This window comes from Sander lucioperca, chromosome 11, assembly GCF_008315115.2.
Source record: "Sander lucioperca isolate FBNREF2018 chromosome 11, SLUC_FBN_1.2, whole genome shotgun sequence".
In the NCBI taxonomy this organism is placed as follows: Eukaryota; Metazoa; Chordata; class Actinopteri; order Perciformes; family Percidae; genus Sander; species Sander lucioperca.
The window spans coordinates 40,509,845-40,533,721 of NC_050183.1; the positions used below are offsets into that span (position 1 = coordinate 40,509,845).

Sequence of the window (23,877 nt, forward strand, 5' to 3'; positions counted from 1 at the left end):
CTAAATCACATTTCTTTAGTTGATATTGATGTGAAAAGAAGGAAATGGTTCTAACTTCTCTTTAGATGTGTGTGAGTTTCCCACACCAGGAGTAATTTATATAGTTCTATTTTATAGTGATCCATTATCTGTTCAACACATGTTCTATGTTCTGTGCAAAATGTTCTGTTAAAGAAAATATAGAAAATAAATATTTGTGTGTGCTGTAAAGTGGTTAGAAAAAAAGAAATTGGAATTGGCTACAATCGGTATCGGCTGGTCTAACTCAATGAAAATCGGAAATCGGAATCAGCCTAGAAAGTTGTAATCGGTGCATCTCTAATTATATGGCATGCACAATAATTTATATAAATTGGGCTTTAAGTTAATCAATCAATACCGTAGTTAACATTAACAACATTTGTAAATGATAGACACTTTAGTTAGCTGTTTTTTTCAGTTTAGGCTTTTTAGTACATTAACTAATGTTAAAATATACACCTTATTTAAATGTTATTGAAAATTAGTTAAGGCATTAACTAATGTTACAATATACACCTTATTTAAATGTTATTGATAATTAGTTAAAGAATTAACTAATGTTAAAATATACACCTTATTTAAATGTTATTAATAGTTAGTTAAGGCATTAACTAATGGTAAAATATCCACCTTAGTTAACTGTGATTAACAGTTAAGGCATCAACTAATGGTAAATAATGCATCAATTAATACCTAGTTAACATGAGCATTGTTAATACATATTTATTACACAACTTATTAAACTGTTAATAACGGTTAGTTAATGCTTATTAATGCATTAACTAATGCTAATTAATGTACCCTTATTGTAAAGTGTTACCATCCAACATTTATTATTTTACTGTTAAAGTCTCTGAGTCAGTTTTCTCCCTGTGGACTGGAGAGGAAAGAAATGTTGGAATGAACTCAACAGTTTGATTGTCGACACAAAATCCTGATTGGCTGAATAACTAATATATAATAATACACAGAAATCATCCAGAGAGCCATCAACAACCTGAAGGAAATGAACAGTGATGAGATCTCTCCTGACAGAAGCATCAACATCTTCCACCTCCGCAAATGTCTTTGTTGTCTCAAACGCTGTGAGAATGAGATGATGATGATCTTTATGTTTGTAGCTAAAGTATCTTCTGTCATCATTTAATCACAACAGACAGCCTTTTTACAGTGTATACAGAGTCAGCAGTGTGTTTCTATAATGTCTCTATTTTATATACAAACAGATATTTATTATTTGTGATCTGCTGAACTAACATCACATGACGTTTAAGCTTTTTCATAATAACTTTCACTTAGTTGTTTTTAATCATATTTTTATGAGCAGTTTCTGAACTATTTAATTTTAATAGATGTTTCTGTTAATTTCATCAGGCCTGGTTTAAGTAATAGATTTTTCCAATTATATTGATTTTCATTTGAATGTTCCAACATTAATAGATAAAACCCAGTTTCTGTCTGTATCATATGGAACTAGAAGACCTAAGGAATCCATTGGTATCAACTATGTCATGCTAGCTGTCGGGAAGGTTAGATAACGTTCCAAAGTTACATTACAAGTTACAGGATACTGGGTTGTGATGGCGCAGTGGATATAGTTGCTCCAGAGGCGTGCAACCTCTGACATATATAGCAATTGTAAGTCGCTTTGGATAAAAGCGTCAGCTAAATGACACGTAATGTAATAATGTAGGTATAATGTTTTGGAGAGGGAGAAACTGACATGGTCATTTTAAAAGGTAATCTGAATGAAATGTCTCTAAACTCTCTGACTGTAGAGTCTGTAGAGCTGCACTTTATTGTGTTCATGTTGAATAAAAAGTACATCATTGAGACTTTTAAAAGGCATTTAAGTACTGCCCCCCAGCTAAGTGTCTCCCCATTCTCAGAGCTGATTCCTCACGTCTGTATCCACTTTTGTCTTCCTAAAAGCTCAGTTTTTCGGTTTGGCAGCTTATAACAACTTATGTTTTGGGTTGTTTGCCTTGTGGGTAGTGCATATCAGCACACAGCAGCTTTTAGGAATGTTTCTGTTTAGGGAACCATGTACAACTGTATAATCTTTCATATCCAAGCTAAATTAGTTTTACAACTGAAATACCCCAAATAAACATTGAATTTATGAATCTGAATCAAATATATCAGGAAATTAGAGGCAATACCTAGCAGTTTGATGTGAGAGAGGATATAAGGGGAGGCCAAGAAAACATCTCCATCCTTGTTAGATAAAAGCTGCAACTTTACATTGTTCAGTTTCCAACAACGAGCATCTTTTGAAATGGTTGAAAGGGGTCCCGTGACCTCTCACCTCAACATATCTGAATCTAACATCAGACCCTTGTGAATGTTCTTTGTGATTAAATGTTTTTTAAGGATAAAAGTTTCAGATTTGATTATATTTTAAATGTTTTTATTATCTGTCATCACAGACTTTCTGACTGTTACCTCTCTGAGACTGACTGTGAAGTTGTGGCCTCAGCTCTGAAATTCAACCCCTCCCATCTGAGAGAGCTGGACCTGAGTTACAACAACCTGCTGGATTCAGGAGTGGAGCGTCTGTGTGCTGGACTGCAGAGTCCAAACTGTAGACTGGAGACTCTCAGGTCAGTTCATGTATCGTGCTCACATACAGTGTATAACTCACTAGGGCTGTTGGAACAAATTCCGAAAGTCTTGATCAAAGATGAGCAGTACAGTCTTCTGGAGCTGCTCTGTGTTTTCCATCCAAGATTACAGGAGGTCCCAGCAGAGCAGCTCGCTGGCTCTAAAGTTCTCTTCATGTTTGACAGCCTGGATGAAAGCAGACTTTCACTGGATTTCAACAACAAGAAGGCTGTTTGTGATGTCACACAGAAGTCATCAGTTAATGTGCTGTTGAATATAATTTGAAGAGTAAAAAATCAATTCTATTTGAATCCTGAAATTACTATTCGAATGTGATTCTTTATAAATATGTTGGCTAATGTTAGCTAATCTCTGATTTTTGCCTTGGCCGACCCGCATGCTTTTTTGTCACATCTGATGAACAATAAGTTAACGGGAGTGAGAAACACAAGGCATTGTGAGGTCTTAAGATAAGGGGCTAACACTTCGTACTGAGTTACGTTAGTACAGGGGGGCGTGACAGACTGCGTCTGGAAATCGGAAGAAAGCTGGGAAATAGTTTCAACATGACCTTAAAATCAACATCCACCGAGCCAAAATGCTTATGTTATCATTAGTAAGCTTGTTCTTGTTTCTTAACTGCAAGTAATAGGAGTTTAGCTGAGAGCTTCATGGAGACAGCTAAAGTTAATGTTAGCTGCCCTACAGCTGTCAGCGTTAGCTTCCACTTCATATATTACCTTCTAACAGCTGTATTCTCAGTAACGTGACAATCTGCAAGAAACAGGTTGTAGTAACGTTAGTGACAGCACCATTGACCGTTATCAATGCCATAAGCATTGTGGCTAACACTTTTGTTACTTAGTTTATGACAAATCATTTTGGTTGTGCTTTTTAACATGATGTCATTGTGCTAACCGAGCACCGTTAGCCTTTACAACAGAGCCGCTTCAATACACTTGTTAGATAATGTTTCATTTTAGAGATCTCTGTTGATTTGTGTTTGTCGCTGTGTACTCGTGGTGGAAAATGAAAGTAAACAAAGCGGCGTGCCAGAAATGCAATGCGCCATGACGTAGGTTTCCTTCAAGGCCAGGCTGATGTTGGAGGTCCCTCTAGTGGACAGAACGTGTGACAACAACCACATGCTTATAGTGGCATTGACAATGCATAAGCCTGAGTAGTGTAGTACATATTAATAACAAGCTGCATTTGAGCATTACATATTCTAATATTATTTGAATACAAAAAGAAATAAAATTTGAATAATATTATAAAGGACGATTGACAGCTTTAAATCCATAACAGAACTTTTAAATTCCCTTCAGTTCACTTGTTTTCTGGCTTTGTGTGTCAGTCTGAACAGTTTGAACAAATTTAGTCTGAACTCAAACTGAGACACTTGAGAGAGACATATCTATATATAAATAATTAAAAGATCTACAAGAAGTCCAAGGCCTTTTCAAGAAGGTCTTTTCTTATAAAACCCTCAAAACACTGTATTTTACAGAACTTTTAGATTTATAATAACTGAAGTCTCTCTGTCACAGAAACAGTCTGAAGTCAAACTGAGAAACGTGAGATATGTGATATTTCCAAATGCAGGTGTTTAAAGTATGTTTAGTCGTGTCTAATCTGTGACCAACAACACTTTAACATGTGTACGATGCTTCCTGTCCAACCCGTTCTCACTCCCAACTCGTAAAATACTGACGCTTGGTCACCCATGATCTTTTCCTAAACCTAACTGTCCCATTCTTGTGTCCCATATCAGTTAAATGTACGTCCCGACCTGAGCTTTAAATAGTGACGCCAAGGGTCCCTGCCAAGCGTGTCTAAATATGACGCTAAAGGTGACGTTATGCATCAATAACAAACGCCAAAGGCACCTGACCAAGCGTCTATTGTTGACGTGATGGGAGTGAGAATGTGTTGTCCTGTCACAAAGAGATGTCATCCTGTTGGGTTCAGGTGTTTGGAATCTCCATCTTCTGAACTTCTACATTCTGAACCTTCTTCATCTCTGAACAGATTATTGATTTGGATGATTTTAAACGGGAGGATTGTCTTCTAAGATTACATCATTTACTCTTTACTCAGATTGTGGAACTGCAGTTTGTCAGATATCAGCTGTGCTTCTCGTGTCTCAGCTCTGCTTAATTAACAATGGAACCTAATTTATGTACAAACATAACTTAATCCATGAAGTTGTAAATGTTGTTTTCTTGTAGTAAATCTTTTTCTGCAGTCACACGAAACTAGTGTTTGTTAATTAAACTGTAGAAAATTTCCACTGTTAGCTGTTAAAGTTATTAATGTTTATAATTGTTGGTAAGTGGTCACATCTGTACACAGAAGATCCTCTGAAGTAATATTGCTTTTAAATGGATACAGTTTACTTGCTGAAGTAGAAATATTTCTTTGGTTTCTGTTAATTTCAAAGTGTTTCACAAATAATGTCTGATCATATTGATATATATCATATTGATCCTTCAGAATACACACACACACACACACACACACACACACACACACACACACACACACACACAGAAACACAAACATACACACACACACACACACACACAGATGAAAACAAAGAGACCAAAGAATATTTCCAAATGCAGCTGTTTAAAGGATCAATACAGTATTGATTGGATTAGAAATTGATTTTTATCTTCATCATTTATTCTTTATTCAGATTGGTGGTCTGCAATTTGTCAGAGATCAGCTGTGCTTCTCTGGTCTCAGCTCTGAAGTTCAACCCCTCCCATCTGAGAGAGCTGGACCTGAGTGGAAACAAGCTGCAGGATTCAGGAGTGAAGCAGCTGTGTGATCTTGTAGAGAATCCAAACTATCGACTGGATACTCTGTGGTCAGTAGAGGGTTGGAGTCAGTCCATGCTGGTCTCAGGAGTATTGAACTAAACACAGTTAGTTTCAAAGCAAAGGACCAGTATTTCCTGTAAACCTCCAACCTTCTCAGTGAAGCTGCGAGAGGAGAGAGAGGACAGACAGCCAATCAGATGAGCCAGAAGCTTGTTGGGATCATGTGTTTGAGTTGATGTGAAGACAACTGTTGTTGTGTTCATGTCTGTAGGAAATAAATCTGAATTAGAGCTGACAGCATCACAACATGTACAGAGACATCAAACTGTCCAACCATCAAATCTGATCTCAAAGTGTTTGTTCTCTCATTTCAACACTAAACAACTGATCAGTTCATCTTTGTCACAGCTCTGAGATCAGTCTGACTGAAGTAAATCACTGGGTCTTGTTTCATAAACCAGCGTTACATTTAGTAACCATTTGGTCTTCATACAGAGCAGAAGCTCTGTTGAAGTCCAGTAATCACAGCTGATGTTTTACTGTCTTTCACATCATATATCATCATATATGTATCTGTCCTGTCATTTGTGTTGTCTGAATATTTTTTATTACAGACTCCATATTTACATATTTATCAGGTAACATTTAAAAGTAGATGGAACATTCAGATGGTTTTTAACTGTTTTGGACTAGATATGGGCCGGTAACTGGTGTTACTGCTACAGAGGCACATACCATGGCTAACGACAGCTAGATTTCTCCCTAACTTAACTTCACAGAGCGGAGAAAAGCAGAGAAGTACACATTTTCAGTTAAGTTAGTACTTTTACTGTAGTGTTAAAATCAGTTGAAGTTTCTTCAGTCTTAAAGGTTCATCTGATGATGATTTAGTTTAATTCTCCTCATAAAATAACTGCTTTATTCATGTTTTTCCCTTCAGGACGAGTTGCAGAGATTACAGGGCTGCACCTGACAGACATGAAGGAGGTGAGTAAATATCTCAAAGAAACATAATAACGCTGTTAAAGCAGGAGCAAAACTGGAAGATTAGCTGCTGTGTGCTTTAAAGGAACACGCCGACTTATTGGGAATTTAGCTTATTCCCCGTGTCCCCCAGAGTTAGACAAGTCGATACATACCCTTCTCATCTCCGTGCGTGCTATAACACTGTTTGACGGCCCCAGCAGCAGCAGCCCATCACAGAAAATACAGGTGAATGGTTCCAGAAATCCTACTGCTCCCAATTGTGACAAAGTGACAAAATAACGCCAACATGTTCCTATTTACATGTTGTGATTTGTAGAGTCACAGTGTGTACAAAAAACAACGTAACATGAGACACAGCCATCTTCTAACCGTAAACAAAACGGGAACTATATTCTCAGACAGGCTTGCTGCAAAGCTAATCACTCCGCCCAAGTAGCAGAAGTAGCAGAGCTTTTCCTTCTGAGAATTTAATTCCCGGTTTGTTTACGGTTAGAAGATATCTGTGTCTCATGTTACGTTGTTTTTTGTACACGCTGTGACTCTACAAATCACAACATGTATATAGGAACATGTTGGCATTATTTTGTCACTTATTGGGAGCAGTAGGATTGCTGGAGCCATTCACCTGCATGTTATATGCGGGCCTGCTGCTGCTGGAGTCGTCAGACAGCCTTACCGGCAATTTCTACTGGATGCAGAACGTCTGCGGAACATCTCCGGAACGTCGACGGAGTCATTAGGTTTACATTAAAGTCAATGTGTGTATTTCCACTGACTGCAGAACGTCTGCGTCCCGAGTCCGTCCCAGCTCCGTCAGTCCGCAGCCCTCCGGAGCAGATACGCAGAGCTTCTATTTTTGACGGACGACGGAGAGCTCCGCAGCAATTCAGCACAATTCAGATTGTGCGGGACAGGAAGTCGAGAACAGAAACAAAATAAAACATCCGGATACTTTTCAAAATAAAATACACCGTGCTCATGGCAGGTCATATTTCCCTGCACTACACCTTGAAAACACAGCTCAGAGTTGTTTCCCCTCTACTCCTCTGGATGGAAACAAACTGTTGTTGGTTTTGTGGTTCTGTTTATAGAAACTACATCCTGTTATATCGCACGAACATATGTGAATTCGCGAGATCTCGTGGTCGGCTGGCCGCAGCCGTTACGCAACAAATCCGGACCTGGTGGGAATTGACGGACGGCGGAGCACGCAGCCGTTCCGCAGCGGAGCCGGTCCGCAGACGTTCCGCATCCTGTGGAAATCCACGGTAACAGCACGCACAGAGATGAGAAGGGTATGTATTGACTTGTCTAACTCTGAGGGTTACGGTGAATAAGCTGAATTCCCAATAAGTCGGCGTGTTCCTTTAAGGCGCTGGTTAATCCCAGGAACCACAGCAGATCTGTTGCTTTGTTCTTCTCTGTCTCGAATCTGTCATTTCTAAATGTTATTGTATAAACTCAGTCTTCACTTTATAACAACCCACTTTGGACTTGGTCTCGACTTAAACATGATATAATATCTACATTCTGACTTTATTGGAAGTTTTCAGTAGATAACAACAGGAAACATGAGGAGAAGTACTTCATTGCCTTGAACAGGACGTTGCTGTTAGAGGTTTATTAATGTGGGTCACCAGGATTTAAAAAAAGAGAGTTTGACAGCTGCTGTGTCTTCTTCTCTCCCCCAGATCCGTCTACGTCAAAGACAGACCTTGATGTGTCTGAGGACAGAAGAGAGGATCAGCTGTCTCCTGATGATCCAGAGAGGTTGAAGCAGCAGCAGCTTGTGTGTGGAGAGGCTCCTGATACAAATGTCAGTGTTTCACTTTAATATTTTATTAATTTATCAGTGATCAGACTGGGGTTCCTCAGTTTTACCCCCTCCAGTGTTTAATATTCCTTTACTTCTACCTTCTCCTCTCTCTCTTCTCTTCCTCATGAACTCATTCAAACTCATTTCTTCTTCCTCATCTCTGAAACCACTAGCTGCTGTCAAACAGAGTCCTGCAAGCTTCATTTGTGCAGAATCATTTCACTTAATAATAATTTAGTCATTCTGACAGAAAGTGAAGTGATGGATACAGAGTAAATAGTGCACGTAGAGTAGAAAGTGAAGTGATGGATACAGAGTAAATAGTGCACATAGAGTAGAAAGTGAAGTGATGGATACAGAGTAAATAGTGCACGTAGAGTAGAAAGTGATGGGTGGCCAGTTTCTAATCAACTCTTTTTGTTCTTTTTATTATTTCAGGAAATGTTCCATTTCACACCTGAGCTGCTGACTGAGTCTGGAAAGACTTCATACAGGTAACCCAGTCATACAATGCAGAATACTTCTACCTTAAACTGAGTCAACTCCTTTCAGCAGTTACACTTTAATCTAATGTTCAGCCTTCTCAGGTGAGTTTATCTCTTTTTAGTGCATCAGTATACTCCATCAGAACTGCATTTCAGATGTTCTAACATCTTCATAAACCCCCCCCCACAAACACTTCACCTGTCACTTCAACTGCTTTCAGTGCTTACACTTCACTTTTAAAGCTCATACTCTTCTTACTCCTGCAGCTGCTGCTTCACTCTCTTGTCCAGAAAGTCAGTTTGGTCCCCATCTTTTTGAGCAATGCAGTCATCACATCTGTTATTTGTTTGTGTTGCCGCGCAGATTAAGCCTGACTTTAGCCCCAAATCTGTTGCTCCCAACGTATTTTAGAACCTGGATGAATTCTGACACACAGGTGTTTGTCAGAAGTTCACAACAGCTGATCTCAACACATCATCTGACCCACAGAGGTAGAGCTTGTTTGTGATTGGCCCTTCTGTGTCTGACAGGTTCAGGTGTCCTGGTCCAGGTGTGTTCCAGTGTGCTTTGACTGGACTGGTGTTTGTTACGACTCAGGAGGCGGAGCTGCTGTACAACACTGTCCAATGGGATGAGAGCCTCCTCCAATCAGCTGGCAGGATGGCTGCAGGGCCGCTGTTTGACATCAAGTGTTCAGAGGATGGAGCAGTCTGTCAGCTCCACCTTCCACACTGTGAAACAAAGGATGGTAAAGACATTACTGTCTTCAATGTTAAAGAACGAATAAATACTACTGCTTGTGTGTATTCATGTGTAGTACTTAAATTAAAGGAGTAGTGGAGTTAATTTACAAGACTTAACACACGTATCACATGTGGAACAGGAAAATAATAATACAGAAATAATAATAAGGTACAGGATAGAGGCGAACTTGCACATCCTTGGGGTGCTCCAGAGTTAATGACTCTGGATTAATTTGAAGTCTCTGAACTCAAGTAGAACTAAATAAACGGTAGATTAATCTTTTATCAATGAAACCAAAGTGTAACAGGTCTTTTCTTTCCCAGCGCTGCTTGTTGATGGCTGTTGTCTGTCGTCCACATCACTGATGATGGGATGAACATCTTGGAGCCGCTGAAGATTACAGACACTCATGTGGTCGTGAAGGTCCCTCACCTCTCTGCCTTTGGCCTGATCTGGGATATCGTTAGAAGATTTCTGAACATCTCACTGCCAATAGAGGCCCAAGTTCTGCTGTTCCTCCGATCTTTGAACATTGCTCGTCCAGTACTCAATGTTTTACTGCTGCCTGGCAACATCCCTTTAACTGAGGTAAAGCTGTCTGACATATGTGCTCACCATCTGCCTCAACTCTTCTTCATCTTCCTCATGCTGTGGTAAAAATCAATCTGTACATCTTCAGATTGCTCTTTTTATTTTTCTACATCTCTGGTGTAGTTCTGTTTGTCATTCATGATACTTCCACCATAAAGCGTAAATAGTGGCCTAAGTGAGTCTAGAGATAAATACCTAGGTATTCTTAAAGAAAACAACCTCAGTACTTTATGTAAACTTCATTATTTAAAAATGAAAAGATTCAAAAAGACTGGCTTTGATGGATGATTTCTGAGAAGTCAATAGGAAATGTATGCATTTTGAGCTATCCGCGTGTATGTCTACACCGTATACAGCCGACGGGTTGGGTTTAGGAGAAGAAGAACGGCACGGTTGGGTTTAGTAAAAGAAGAATGGGACAGTTGGGTTTAGGAAACGTGACACATGGGACATGAGCCCCGGTCTCCTGGGTGAAAGTTTTTGGGCTTTCATACTACTCCCTACGGCGACACGCAATCGCAAGGTAATGTAGGTCAATGGAGGCCAAACGGCGTTGATAAACACGCTAAAAAGTGATTATGCGTCTTGATAACACGCCAAAATGGCATACGAATTGGCGTGTAATACATATGCCACTTATTGAGATCAGTCTGGCAGTACTGATAGCTAGCGTTTACCTCAGGCTAGTTAATTAGCCGGTATGTGGCGATTGTTGGGAGGAGTCAACCAGCCTTCCAAATGAAAACACAATGAAAACAGGATTAACGCTTTTATTAATGTACCTACAGTATGTATGTTGTGTTTTTATTCTGTAAATCACTTAGGCCAACATTTGTTGTTTTAAATGGACTTGACTATCTGAGCATAAACTAAACTAATAAAAATGTCCTGTTACTGAAGGTTAAAATGCAATACCAAGATGCTGAGTACATTGAGATCCCTTCCTACTGTGATGTCAGCTTTGGTCAACGTTACAGTGTCCACTGTGAGCCTGAGGTCCACAAAATACAGCCTGAGGTGAGTTAAGTCACTTCTACTGGTGATAAACAGAATAATAATCATGATAATCAAGATAATCATGTTGGCTGCATGTTGAAAACATATTCACAATCAGCCAGATAAACATTTTTAACAGATTTGAAAATGACACGTTGCTTCTGGTTTTCAGAGTGCACCATTTCGCTTAAGGTATGGACCAAATTACCATCCAACATTTCAAGTTCTCCTGAAGACGATCCCAGAGAACATGACTTTGATGTTCCAGGACCGAGAGAGGAGAGAAGTCCTGAAGTGTGACGTGAGTCTGAGAGGTAAAGGTTTCACCCTCCTGCAGCATCACTCCACCTGATGTCCCAGTTTAGACCGCAGTGATACAAAAGAATAGATATGTATAGCTCTGATACGCATTCAGAGACCTTCACATCTCGTTCATTATTCACGCTTTTGGCATTTCTTTAAACCAATCACAATCGTCTTAGGCAGCGCTGAGAGCCGGACAGAGCCACGGTGCCTCTGCTAAATAGTCTCGGGAAGGAACTTGTTTTGGTGGAACATGTGTATGTTCAAAAGTAGTTTTAGTCGTGCAACAGAAAGCTCAGATTGGACAGATAGTCTAGCTAGCTGTCTGGATTTACCCTGCAGAGATCTGAGGAGCAGTTAACCATAGTCCTCACAAATCCACCAGAGGTTAGAACGCCAACACAAAGACAGAGGAAGGGGACGGACATCTGGCGGCACCTGAACAATACCGTAAATGAATCTTCGTAACATATAGACTGTACAAATGGTGACTCGACCGTTCAAATCACATTATGTAACTGTGAACAACATTAACAAACCAGGAGGAAGGAAGATATTTTGATCATAGATGTATGTCATTTGGTTCATGTGGAATGGTTTTACTGGTATGGGAGTGCACAGCTGCACAGCTGATGTTTGAGCTGATGTTGATGTTAAGCTCTGACCTGTCACTTCCTGCAGTGTTAAACCTGATCACAGACACATGAGCAGATGTTGAAACATTAGATGGACCCTCGCAAATATGCAGATGCAGAGTATAATTTGCACGATACCGAGCATGATGTCTTTATACAGAGCTATCCTCACATCACTTCCTGTCTAGCCTCTGTAAAGCCAGGCAGACCCTTCAGATTTACCAAATTTCTGTGAGAGTGCTGGTTTTACACCTAACGGAACAAGAAAACGACAGAGACAACAAGTTAATAAACTCGCACTGTAGCTGCATCCATCTTATCTTCGGACCCCAAACTTCCCTTCAAGGAGCCACATTAACCAGCTCTGACTGGGGGATTCTGAGGCGTTCCCAGGCCAGGTTGGAAATATAATCCCTCCACCTAGTCCTGGGTCTTCCCCAAGGCCTCCTCCCAGCTGGACGTCCCTCCACCTAGTCCTGGGTCTTCCCCGAGGCCTCCTCCCAGCTGGACATGCCTGGAACACCTCCCTAGGGAGGCGCCCAGGGGGCATCCTTACCAGATGCCCAAACCACCTCAACTGGCTCCTTTCGACACAAAGGAGTAGCGGCTCTACTCCGAACTCCTCATGGATGACTGTGCTTCTCACCCTATCTCTAAGGGAGACGCCAGCCACTCTCCTGAGGAAACCCATTTCGGCCGCTTGTACCCTGGATCTTGTTCTTTTGGTCATGACCCAGCCTTCATGACCATAGGTGAGGATAGGAACCAAAACTGACCGGTAGATCGAGAGCTTTGCCTTCTGGCTCAGCTCTCTTTTCGTCACAACGGTGCGATAAATTGAATGTAATACCGCCCCCGCTGCGCCAAATCTCCAACCAATCTCCCGCTCCATTGTCCCCTCACTCGCGAAGAAGACCTCGAGGTATTTAAACTCCTTCACTTGGGGTAAGGACTCATTCCCTACCTGGAGTGGGCACTCCATCAGTTTCTTGCTGAGAACCATGGCCTCGGATTTAGAGGTGCTGATCCTCATCCCAGCCGCTTCACTGTACTGTAGCTGCATGTCATTGGAAAAAGGTGTGTTGTTGGTTGTATTACAGAGTCAGGACAACAGCAGCATCTAAACTGACTAAAGTGACATCTGCAGGTATGTTTACATGCTGTTTAATGTGCTGAAGCTAATCATCTATCTAGCCTGCAAACTGATGTTAGCAGTGCACTTTTCCCCGGTGAATGTTAGTTTGGTGGCTCGTTCAACACGCTAAGGTTCAGGACTGTTCATGTCTGTAAGTTAGATCAGAAGGAGACTTCAGCGTGAAGCTAATGTGGTTGTTGTTCAGCGTCTGGAGCTGCTCTGCCTGTGAGACAACGCTGACCTCACTACTCTCTGAAAGATCTGATTGGCTGTTTCAAAACAAGGTCTCCATCTAGGTAACCAGATTATCCACAGATTAATCAATCAGATTAAACCATCACAAAACCATAAAATATGAAATATAAATGTCTCACTTTTGGTTTCTGATTACTTCTTAAAGAAAAACACAAAATGACAACAGTCTTTTCCCTGGTTATCTTCCAGGTCCAACTGGGTCAAATCCACGGAGGAATGACCCAGCAGAGGACAGCGTCCCAGCAGAGGACAGCGTCCCAGCAGATGACAGCGTCCCAGCAGATGACAGCGTCCCAGCAGAGGACGCTGAAGAAAAGCTGTTGCTAGTTCGGAGACAGTTTGTAGAGCGAGTGTCTGATCCTGTTCTGAACCAGCTTCTGGATAAACTCCTTGAGCGTGGTGTTATAACTGATGGTGAAATGCAGTCAGTCAGAACAGGCAGAGCAGACAAAGCACGAGACGTGATGGACACGGTGAGAAGAAAAGGAAGTGCAGCCAGCTCAGTTCTGATCTCTGCTCTCTGTGAGGTGGATCCAGTCCTTTCCAGAGAGCTGAGATTAATCTGAAGAACCAAACTGTGGAGAGTTGGGATGGATCTCTACAATAACTGACTGGTACACATTGTCTCTTTGAAATGAAAAGCTGGTAAAGTCTGTTTTTAATAAGTGGACTTTGACTCTGAAAGTGATTGAGTCCAGTAAAGAGGGAGTGCTGTTCTTAGTTTCAGCCACTAGATGGAGACAGAACTTCACTGATGGACAAACAAGATGCAGAATCAGAACATCAGAAAACCAACTGAGAAAGATTTCTGAGTGAACATTCAACTGTTGGTTAAAGAAATACTGGTTGGTCATTGGTCACATCCTTTAAATCTCTTTGACCTTTGTACAGCCTCATGTCATCGTTACTTTAGAAAAATAATCAAAAGAGAAACAACTTCTGCTGAATGCAGCGTGGCTTTTTTTTAAGGCTGGAGGACTTTTGTCTCTGGACCAAAGTTTTCTCTTGGTGACAGAAATCTTCAGGGGGATTCAGAGGAAATGAACAGCTGTTCAGGTTGACTAAATATTGATGTTTTTGATGCTGAATGTTTCAGTGGACCAACAATCCTGCATCAAACATAGCTCCTACACTTTAAAAACACATAAATCTTTTCATATTTCTTTATATTTTATATTCTGTCTCCTGACTGTTGCACTGTTTGTTGTTATACAAAACATCACAGAGACAAAACTATCTGACAATAAACTGAGGCTGCTGCATGTCATGGTGAGTGCTGATTGGCTGTTACTCGTCTAACATCTACCAACCAGATAGTGTTGTGGGCGGGACATGAAGTGAGATCAGTGGTGAGGTAAACGGGAGCAGAGGGAGAGACTCAGAGCTGTAGCTGAGACAAAGTACAACACCTTTTATTTCATTAACTTTATAATAAAACACAGATACAGATCATCTGCAAACTGCCAAATATGGGACAGAGCCTTTCCAGCTGCTGCTCCACGACGGTGGAAGCTGCTGCCTTCACATATCAGATGGTCTCCCTCCATTTCTGTTTTTATATCTGGGATAAAGAGCCATTAGACCTCTCTAATCTCTCTATCTGGTCTCATCATGTCATCATTCTGGGTTTGGGAACTGCTGCTTGTTGTTGGTGTTGGGATCTTCTTTTTGGGTTTTGATATTTACATTTTAATGTTCTTTTATTCAGCCCTTTGGTCAGATTAATGTGTGTTTAAATGTGCTCTAGAAATCAACTTTACTTACTGAAAGTTAACATGAGAAACATGTTACAGACCCAGAGATATGTTGATTATAATAATTAATCAGAAATCACAATCAGAACAAGTTTTATAGTTTATGAATAATGTTTATTATACAGACGATAGATTCTAGATATAGACCAAGATATAATAACAAGTTTATAACACTATCAACACTGCAAGATACAACTATTATAAATGCATTAAAGACAATTCATATTCCTTCATATATAATATACAACATCACATAATCTTTGGATTTAAAATACAACATCTGGAACACACACACACACACACACACACACACACACACACACACACACACACACACACAAACGTAGGGTCGCTCAGTTTCAAGTGGCTTCCTAGTGGATTTGTTAGCCTGAGCCCAGCTAGTCAAACAATATGTAAAATGTGAGATATCATCTGTGTTAGACTAGTAAAATATGCTAGACAGATAACAGGCAGAAATGGCAATAATAAATACACCGACATGTTGCAGTTCATACTTTGTATTTGTGTGTTTGGTCAGCTGCATTAGGGTTAAAAATACTGATCTGTGTTCACATTATTCAGACACTCCCACTCAGACAGTAAGGTAGGTATGATGCAGGATCCCTTCTTACTTACAGTTCCTACATCAGCAACAGAAGTTTTACCGGTTGTACATCGGTGCCACCTAACCATGGAGGGATTTTCTTGCACCAAATGCATAACTGCAATGCGTTTATGTGGGTGATATCAACCTTTCGAGTGACCATTGTTGTATACTCGCTCCCTCAGACCTCCGAGGGGTAGATCCTAAATCTATGTCAAATAGTTGACGTAGTTAGGTTTAGGCATAGGGAGTGAGGATTGGTTAGGGTTACAGGTAAGAATACCCGGGTAAGCCAATCAGACGCAGAATAAGGCTGGCCCTGTGGCACATCCTTTGACGTTGACACGTCTAGCAGATCCAGTCTAGCGTATGCCCCTCCAAGGGTTGATCTCACCAAGTTCACTCAGTTTTTCAGACAATTGGAACCACACTTAAGATGTCTGTGGGTATGTGCTGAGGGGAAGTGCTGAGGGGAAGTGCTGAGGGGAAGTGAACGAGGTGTTGAACCACGTAACACAGCCCCAGGCTCATGAGAAAAGGGAAGAAACCCAGAAAGTGAAAGAGTTCAGTCAGTTCAGAGATCATTTTGAGTCGACAGAAGAGAGCAGGAGGAGGAAACTGAAGGCTGAGGCAGGGTGAGTGTTAGACCACTATTTATTATTTTACTGTTAGCTTTCAGCACTGACTTAATGCAGGGCTTTATGGAATATGTCTTATAGCTTTTTAAATTCTCAATTTCACAGTTCCCTATGGAGCTAAAAAAGTCTCAATAAAGATAAATGCACACACTACATTCACATATGCACACACATGATTCATAAATACACACACAGGATACACAAATGTGCACAAAATTTACAAATACACACACAAAATTTAAAAAGCACAGAAGATTCACAAATGCATACAAAATTCATAAATGCACACAAAACTCAGAAATGCACACAAAATTCAGAAATGCAAACAACATTTACAAATGCACACAAGATTCAGAAATGCACAGGACAAGATTCAGAAATGTATTTCTGATGCACACACAAATATATCTTGATTTACAAACTGCTTGCGGTCTGTGAACTTCACTGCATTTGTGTGTGAATTTTGAGACTGCCCTGACTTGGCTCGACACACAAATCCTTTTTTTAAACAGGGAATGATCTACAACCAATCAGATATCTCCCTTGTTTTTGCCAATCACAAGAACGCACCCCACGTGGGGGATTGTTTACTTATAAGACAATCACATGAACGCGTTCACACAGCGCTATATGAATGTGCGTGGAGTCATCCATTCTCGTAGTAATTCACGTAATGTTTTGCTCATCTTTAGGAGCTCCACACAGTCTGATGAAAAAGCGGCAAACTCCATACCCAGTGAAAGTCACCGTTTCCCTGGGTGCTGGACGAACAAGGCTCGGGGCTCCGCGGAGCTCCGGAGCTGGCTGGTAGCTAGCTGCTGGCATAACTTTCGTATATTTACAGTTTGAATTTCGTCACGTCATTTATAAAATAGCTACCTCAAGGTCTTATAAAGCTAACTATGGTGTCCGATTTCAATTTAATGCATTTTCGTGAACATTAGGGGTCTCCTTAGAAAGAGCTGCTAGCTAGGCTAGCTATGTGTCCCATTTAATCCTATGGGAAAGATCGTTGCTACACTTTTGGCATAATTTTCATATATTTACAGTTTGAATTTCGTCATGCCACTTATAGAACATCTACCCCAATGTCTTATAAAGCTACCTATGGTGTCCGATTTCAATGTAATGCTTTTTTGTGAACATTAGGGGTTTGGTTTCAGAGGTCTAAGAGGAGGCTAGCTAGGTCTCATTGATAGAGCTCCATCCAGCCGCAGCTCTATCAATGAGAATGATGGACAAGAGGCGTTTATTTCCATGATCGTTTGTTTAAATAACTCAACACACATATCCATTATAAGATTAACTGGAACCTGTGGTGAGAGATTGCTGGCGTAACAAGCTCGCTGACCACGCTGTCACTCACACACAGCGGCCATTTAGCAGGAAGAGGGGAGCTGCAGGCCCTGGAGCTCTGTCAGGGCAGCGTCGTTTGGTAGTCCATTAACCCAAAAAATGGTGACTTAGCGCAGGTATGGAGTGCCGTGGGCTGCCAGCCGTGACGGAGCTCCATCTACCTCCCAGCAGGCCGGGGTCTGTGAAGGAAGGCAGGCCGGGCGGCGAGGCAGCAACACAGGCAGCACCGGCCGCTGAACTCCCGACACACAGTCAGACAAAATTTGCAATTAGCTATCAATTTTCATAAAACGACCCATATTTGACCTCTACATAGTTGATTTCTCGCCTAAAATGTTGTCAGAAGTGAATTTAATGATGAATAATATGGTGAAAATTGTTAAAAATGTCCCGTTGTTGGTTGTTGCTCCGTCTGCAAGTTCCGAGTTGGCAGTGGCCGTGACTTATAAGTTCAACCAATCAAGTACACCTTGACAGACTAGTCTTTCTCTATCACTCTGAATCCCCCACGTGGGGTGCGTTCTTGTGATTGGCTAAAACAAGGGAGATATCTGATTGGTTGCAGAACATTCCCTGTTTAAAAAAAGGCATGTTTGCATTTCTGAATTGTGTGTGCATTTATGAATTTTGTGTGTATTTCTGAATTTTGTATGCATTTGTGAATCTTCTGTGCTTTTTAAATTTTGTGTGTGTATTTGTGAATTTTGTGCACATTTGTGTATCCTGTGTGTGTATTTATGAATCATGTGTGTGCATGTATGAATCCTGTGTGTGCATATGTGAATGTAGTGTGTGCATTTATCTTTATTGAGACTCTTTTAGCTCCATAGTTCCCTCCATGACAACTAATGGAGTGCTGGCTGGTTTTATCATATTGTATACTCTGTGTGTTACTTCCTGATCGTTGCTTCCTGGTTTTGACTCCTCGTCTTTTAAATGTTGTGAGCTCGCAGTCAGTGTTCTTGTTTTACCTCTCAGACTGACTTCAGATCAGAAGATGAGTGATTTGGAGGAAGAGGAGGACAGAGCAGAGTCTGTAGTATCTGGCTGTCTGTCTATGAAGAGTGACCGGTCCAAAGATCCTCCTCCAGACTTCAGTAATGAACCTGGACCCTCAGACACAAAGTAAGAGACTGTTTTACTGTCAGCCCGCCTGATGAAGGTGATGATGCATTGAAAATGAAGACAAAATGTTATGCTAAAAGAATTATATTCATGATGCAGAACTATTAGTGCAGATACTGTTTCTAACTCATCTTTTCTGGGTTTTAAAGCCAAATGTTGAAGTTACTGTAAAGATTTTTTTAACTATTTAAATCTGAAAATGTGCGTCAAATGTTTTATTTTCTCAAAATAAAAAAAACTGCCTCAAAATATTTGGTTGGTTTGGCCTTTCCTCCAATCAGCTGTTATGACCTGCCAGGTGCAATCTTGAATCAGTGAACATCATAATTGAACATTTGGTGAAACAGCATTTTTAGAGAAGCTTTGCTCATCTTGATTATGTGTGTTTGAGTTTGTTCTTGTAAAATATGTTCATAAAAATGAATATCAAAGGTCCACTAATGATTCAGAATTTTCAACAACAATCAACAAATCATTTTAGTGATGAAGAAATGTTTTCACAGAGAGAGGAAGAGGAGTGATGTTTCTGAGGAGGAGCAGCCGTCCAGATCCAGAACCAGAGCTGGACTGCAGACAGCCAATCAGAGCAGCTCTGAACAAAGTAAGTCTGTCCATCTGTCTGCTGATGTCTTCATGTCTGAACACACCACTGGTTGTTGTACTGATACATTTGTTGAGTCAGACAGCACAGACTAGGGCTGCACAACATATCGTTATTTTATCATTGTTTATATATCAGCGATATCAACTAACGCAATATGCACATCAAGAAAGACACTCAGAATTTTTGTGTTAGTTACAAGGAAATGTTTAACTAACTTCAAAATGAAGCAAACAAACATTTAACATAAATATCATTACAATTTGAGTCCATCTGAAATTTAACTGGATGTTTTCATATTAGTAATAAATGTTTTTCTTTTTCTGTCTCTCACCTTTGTCCTTTTTTTAGTCAATGTTGGTCGTCAGAAACATAAGATCAGGCTGAAGGGGACATTTGAACGTGTGACTGAAGGAGCTGAAACAGGAAGTAGAACCCTCCTCAACAAGATCTTCACTGTCCTCTACATCACAGAGGGACAGAGTAAAGAGGTTAATACCGAACATGAGGTGTGGCAGCTCGAGACAGCTTCCAAGAAGAAGATCCTCCATGACTCTCCAATCAAGTGCTGCGACATCTTTAAAGCCTCACCTGACCAACAGAAACACATCAGAGTCGTTCTGACGAGCGGCGTCGCTGGTGTTGGAAAAACCTTCTCAGTGCAGAAGTTCTGTCTGGACTGGGCTGAGGGTTTGGAAAACCAAGATATCAGTCTGGTGATTCCTCTTTCCTTCAGGGAGCTGAACTTGATCAAAGATGAGCAGTACAGTCTTCTGGAGCTGCTCCGTGTTTTCCATTCAACATTACAGGAGGTCACAGCAGAGCAGCTCGCTGGCTCTAAAGTTCTCTTCATCTTTGACGGCCTGGATGAAAGCAGACTTTCACTGGATTTCAACAACAATGAGGCTGTTTCTGATGTCACACAGAAGTCATCAGTCAACGTGCTGTTGACAAACCTCATCCAGGGGAAGCTGCTTCCCTCGGCTCTCGTCTGGATAACTTCTCGACCTGCAGCAGCCAATCAGATTCCTCCTGCGTGTGTTGACAGGGTAACAGAAGTACAAGGTTTCACTGATGCCCAGAAGGAGGAGTACTTCAGGAAGAGAGTCAGTGATGAAGAGCTGTCCAGCAGAATCTTCTCCCACATCAAGACATCCAGGAGCCTCCACATCATGTGTCTGATCCCAGTCTTCTGCTGGATCACTGCTACAGTTCTGGACCACATGTTGACTACAGACCAGAGAGGAGAGCTGCCCAATACCCTGACTGACATGTACTCACACTTCCTGCTGGTTCAGACAAAGAGGAAGAAGCACAAGTATGCTGAGGGACATGAGACGAGTCCACAGGAGCTGACGGAGGCTGACAGGGAAGTTCTTCTGAAGCTGGGGAGGCTGGCGTTTGAACAGCTGGAGAAAGGAAACATCATGTTCTACCAAGAAGACCTGGAGCGCTGTGGTCTGGATGTCACAGAGGCCTCGCTGTACTCAGGAGTTTGTACAGAGATCTTCAAAAGAGAGAGTGTGATCTTCAAGAAAACAGTCTACTGCTTTGTTCATCTGAGCGTTCAGGAGTTTCTGGCTGCAGTCTACCTGTTCCACTGTTACACCAACAGGAACACAAAGGTACTAAAGGACTTCCTGGGACCAGACTTTAAACACAGAGACTCAAAAAAGTCTTTTCGCAAGAAGATTTTTAAGTCTTTTGGAAAGAAAGATAGCCATCATGACAGTGAACATGATCATTACCCATCCCTGGATGTCTTTCTGAAGAGAGCCTTGGAGAAATCCCTTGAGAGTAAAAATGGCCATCTGGACCTGTTTGTCCGCTTCCTTCATGGCCTCTCTCTGGAGTCCAACCAGAGACTCTTAGGAGGCCTGCTGGGTCAGACAGACAACAGTCCAGAAATCATCCAGAGAGCCATCAACAACCTGAAGGAGATGAACGATAAAAAGATCTCTCCTGACAGAAGCATCAACATCTTCCACTGTCTGACGGAGATAAACGACCACTCAGTCCATCAGGAGATCCAAGAGTTCCTGAAGTCAGAGAAAAGATCAGCAAAGAGACTCTCTGAGTTCCACTGCTCAGCTCTGGCCTACATGCTCCAGATGTCAGAGGAGGTTCTGGATGAGTTGGACCTTAAGAAGTACAAAACATCACTGGAGGGACGACGGAGACTGCTTCCAGCTGTGAGGAACTGCAGCAAGGCTCGGTAAGTCCAGATGTGATTATCATTTTAAATCAATGTGAAGCTGACTCCATCAGTATTAGAGTAAACATACAGACTTTACACACATGACCAATATAAAACTTACAGACTATAAAAGATGAACCTGCTTATTGTAAATAATTATACACGTTACTCTGCAAATGTGTAAATCATTGTTGCAGCCTGTCGCCGTGGTCCTGCTGCGTACCCTGCTATGTCCTGCTACACCCTGCTGCGTCCTGCTACATCCTGTAACAAACCTGCAGTGCCCTGCTATGCCATGAACTACTACAGCTACTATTTCTAGTCACTGATCCATTATCTTTATTGTGACTATTATTGCCACTGTTCATCACACCCCCAACCGGCACCGTCAGACACCGCCTACCAAGAGCCTGGGTCTGTCCGAGGTTTCTTCTTGAGAGGGAGTTTTCTCTCGCCACTGTCACACTGAATGCTTGCTCTTGGGGGAATTACTGGAATTGTTCGGTCTTTGTAAATTATAGAGTGTGGTCTAGACCTACTCTATCTGTGAAGTGTCTTGGGATAACTCTTGTTATGATTTGATACTATAAATAAAATTGAATTGAATTGAATTGAAATGTCTTTGTTGTCTCAAACGCTGTGAGAATGAGACGATGTTGATCTTTGTGTTTGTAGCTAAAGTATCTTCTGTCATTTAACCACAACAGACAGCCTTTTTACAGTGTATACAGAGTCAGCAGTGTGTTTCTATAATGTCTCTATTTTACATACAAACATACATTTATTATTTATGATCTTTCATTTAGTTATTTTTATCAGTTTCTGAACTATTTAATTTTGAGGATGTTTCTGTTAATTTTCACAATTTATACAATATCTATCTTTAAATAATAGATTTGTACAATTTAAATTGATTTTCATTTGAATGATCCAATATGGATAGATAAAATCCAGAATGGGTTTCTGTCTGTATCATATGAAACTAGAAGACCTAAGGAATCCATTGGTATCAACTATGTCATGCTAGCTGTCGGGAAGGTTAGACAACGCTCCAAAGTTACATTAAAAGTTACAGGATACATTTTGGAGAGGGAGCAACTGGCATGGCCATTTCTAAAGGAAATTTGAATGAATTGTCTCAAACTCTCTGACTGTAGTCTGTAGAGCTGTACTTTATTATGTTTTTGTTAGTTAAAAAGTACATTAATGTAACTGCTTTAATGTAAACATTGAGACTTTAATAATAGAGACAGAGGTATTTAAGTCCCGCCCCCACCGGAGGGGAAAACATCTCTCGGCTCTCCGTTGACTTGTACTGTGTGAAGGTTTCCTCCTCTTTATTCTGTCTGCTAGAAAACAACAGAAGCATGCCTGAATGTCGAATGTCTAAAAGCCGGAATGGGGCAAGTGTGAAGCCTTGCTTTTTGTCCATTAAAAGTGATTTTGTTTGCTACTGACAGGCTCAGATGTTACTAAAAGTGTCTGACAACATTATCAAAATCAGGATGTGACTTTTTGTCGGAAGTCAGCGGTGTGGAGAGTGAAACGTGAGATGAGAAAAAGGCGTTAAGGTAGTCTGTTGTTATGGAGTAGGATACAGATATCATAGGCTCCTGTTATCTAAAATATTTTCAATGTAATGGCTCAATATTTAAATTATTTCGATAACGTGGAATCACTTTTACTGGACAAAAAGCAAGGCTCCACAATTGCCCCATTAGGTTACATTGCGATCTCGCTCAATACTGGACAAAATCTGGACCAGGTTGGAAAAAAAACAGTTGTCATCCTTTAATGTAACTGCTTTGGGGTCAATTCTTGATGTAATCATTGAGACTTTAATAATAGAGACAGAGGCAAGTCCCACTCCCACCGGAGAGAGGAAAACTCTCCTCTCTCCGTTGACTTGTATTGTGTGAAGGTTTCCGCCTCTTTATTCTGTCTGCTAAAAAACAACAGAAACATTCCTAAAAGCTGATGGGTGGTGATTTTCACTACCAAAAGACTAAATAACCCAGAACTTAAGTTTTCATAAGCTGCCGACCTGAAAAACTGAAGTATGAAGTTATGAAGAAAACAGTGAAAACAGACATGAGGATTGAGCGAAGAGAACGGGAAGACTTTAGGATCCCACAGCATCATCACACCAACCTAACGATATGTCCAACGTTAGGTGTGTTAGCTTAACTTACAGATAGAAG

General features: G+C 40.9%; 1 protein-coding gene and 1 pseudogene across 2 annotated transcripts in view; both read left to right on the forward strand.

Moving 5' to 3' along the window:
* Positions 1 to 13,977, forward strand: part of LOC116059032 — a 16,988-nt pseudogene extending 3,011 nt beyond the window's left edge.
* The window catches only part of LOC116059022 (NACHT, LRR and PYD domains-containing protein 12-like), a 35,754-nt gene that overhangs the window by 680 nt on the left and 11,197 nt on the right, over positions 1 to 23,877 (forward strand). For both annotated transcript variants that reach the window (XM_036007548.1, XM_036007549.1), the window contains exons 2-4: positions 18,732 to 18,878; positions 19,382 to 19,479; positions 19,831 to 21,694. In XM_036007548.1, the coding sequence (XP_035863441.1) occupies positions 18,751 to 18,878; positions 19,382 to 19,479; positions 19,831 to 21,694 (2,090 nt within the window). In that variant the 5' untranslated portion in view covers positions 18,732 to 18,750. The remainder of the gene's footprint in view (positions 1 to 18,731; positions 18,879 to 19,381; positions 19,480 to 19,830; positions 21,695 to 23,877) is intronic.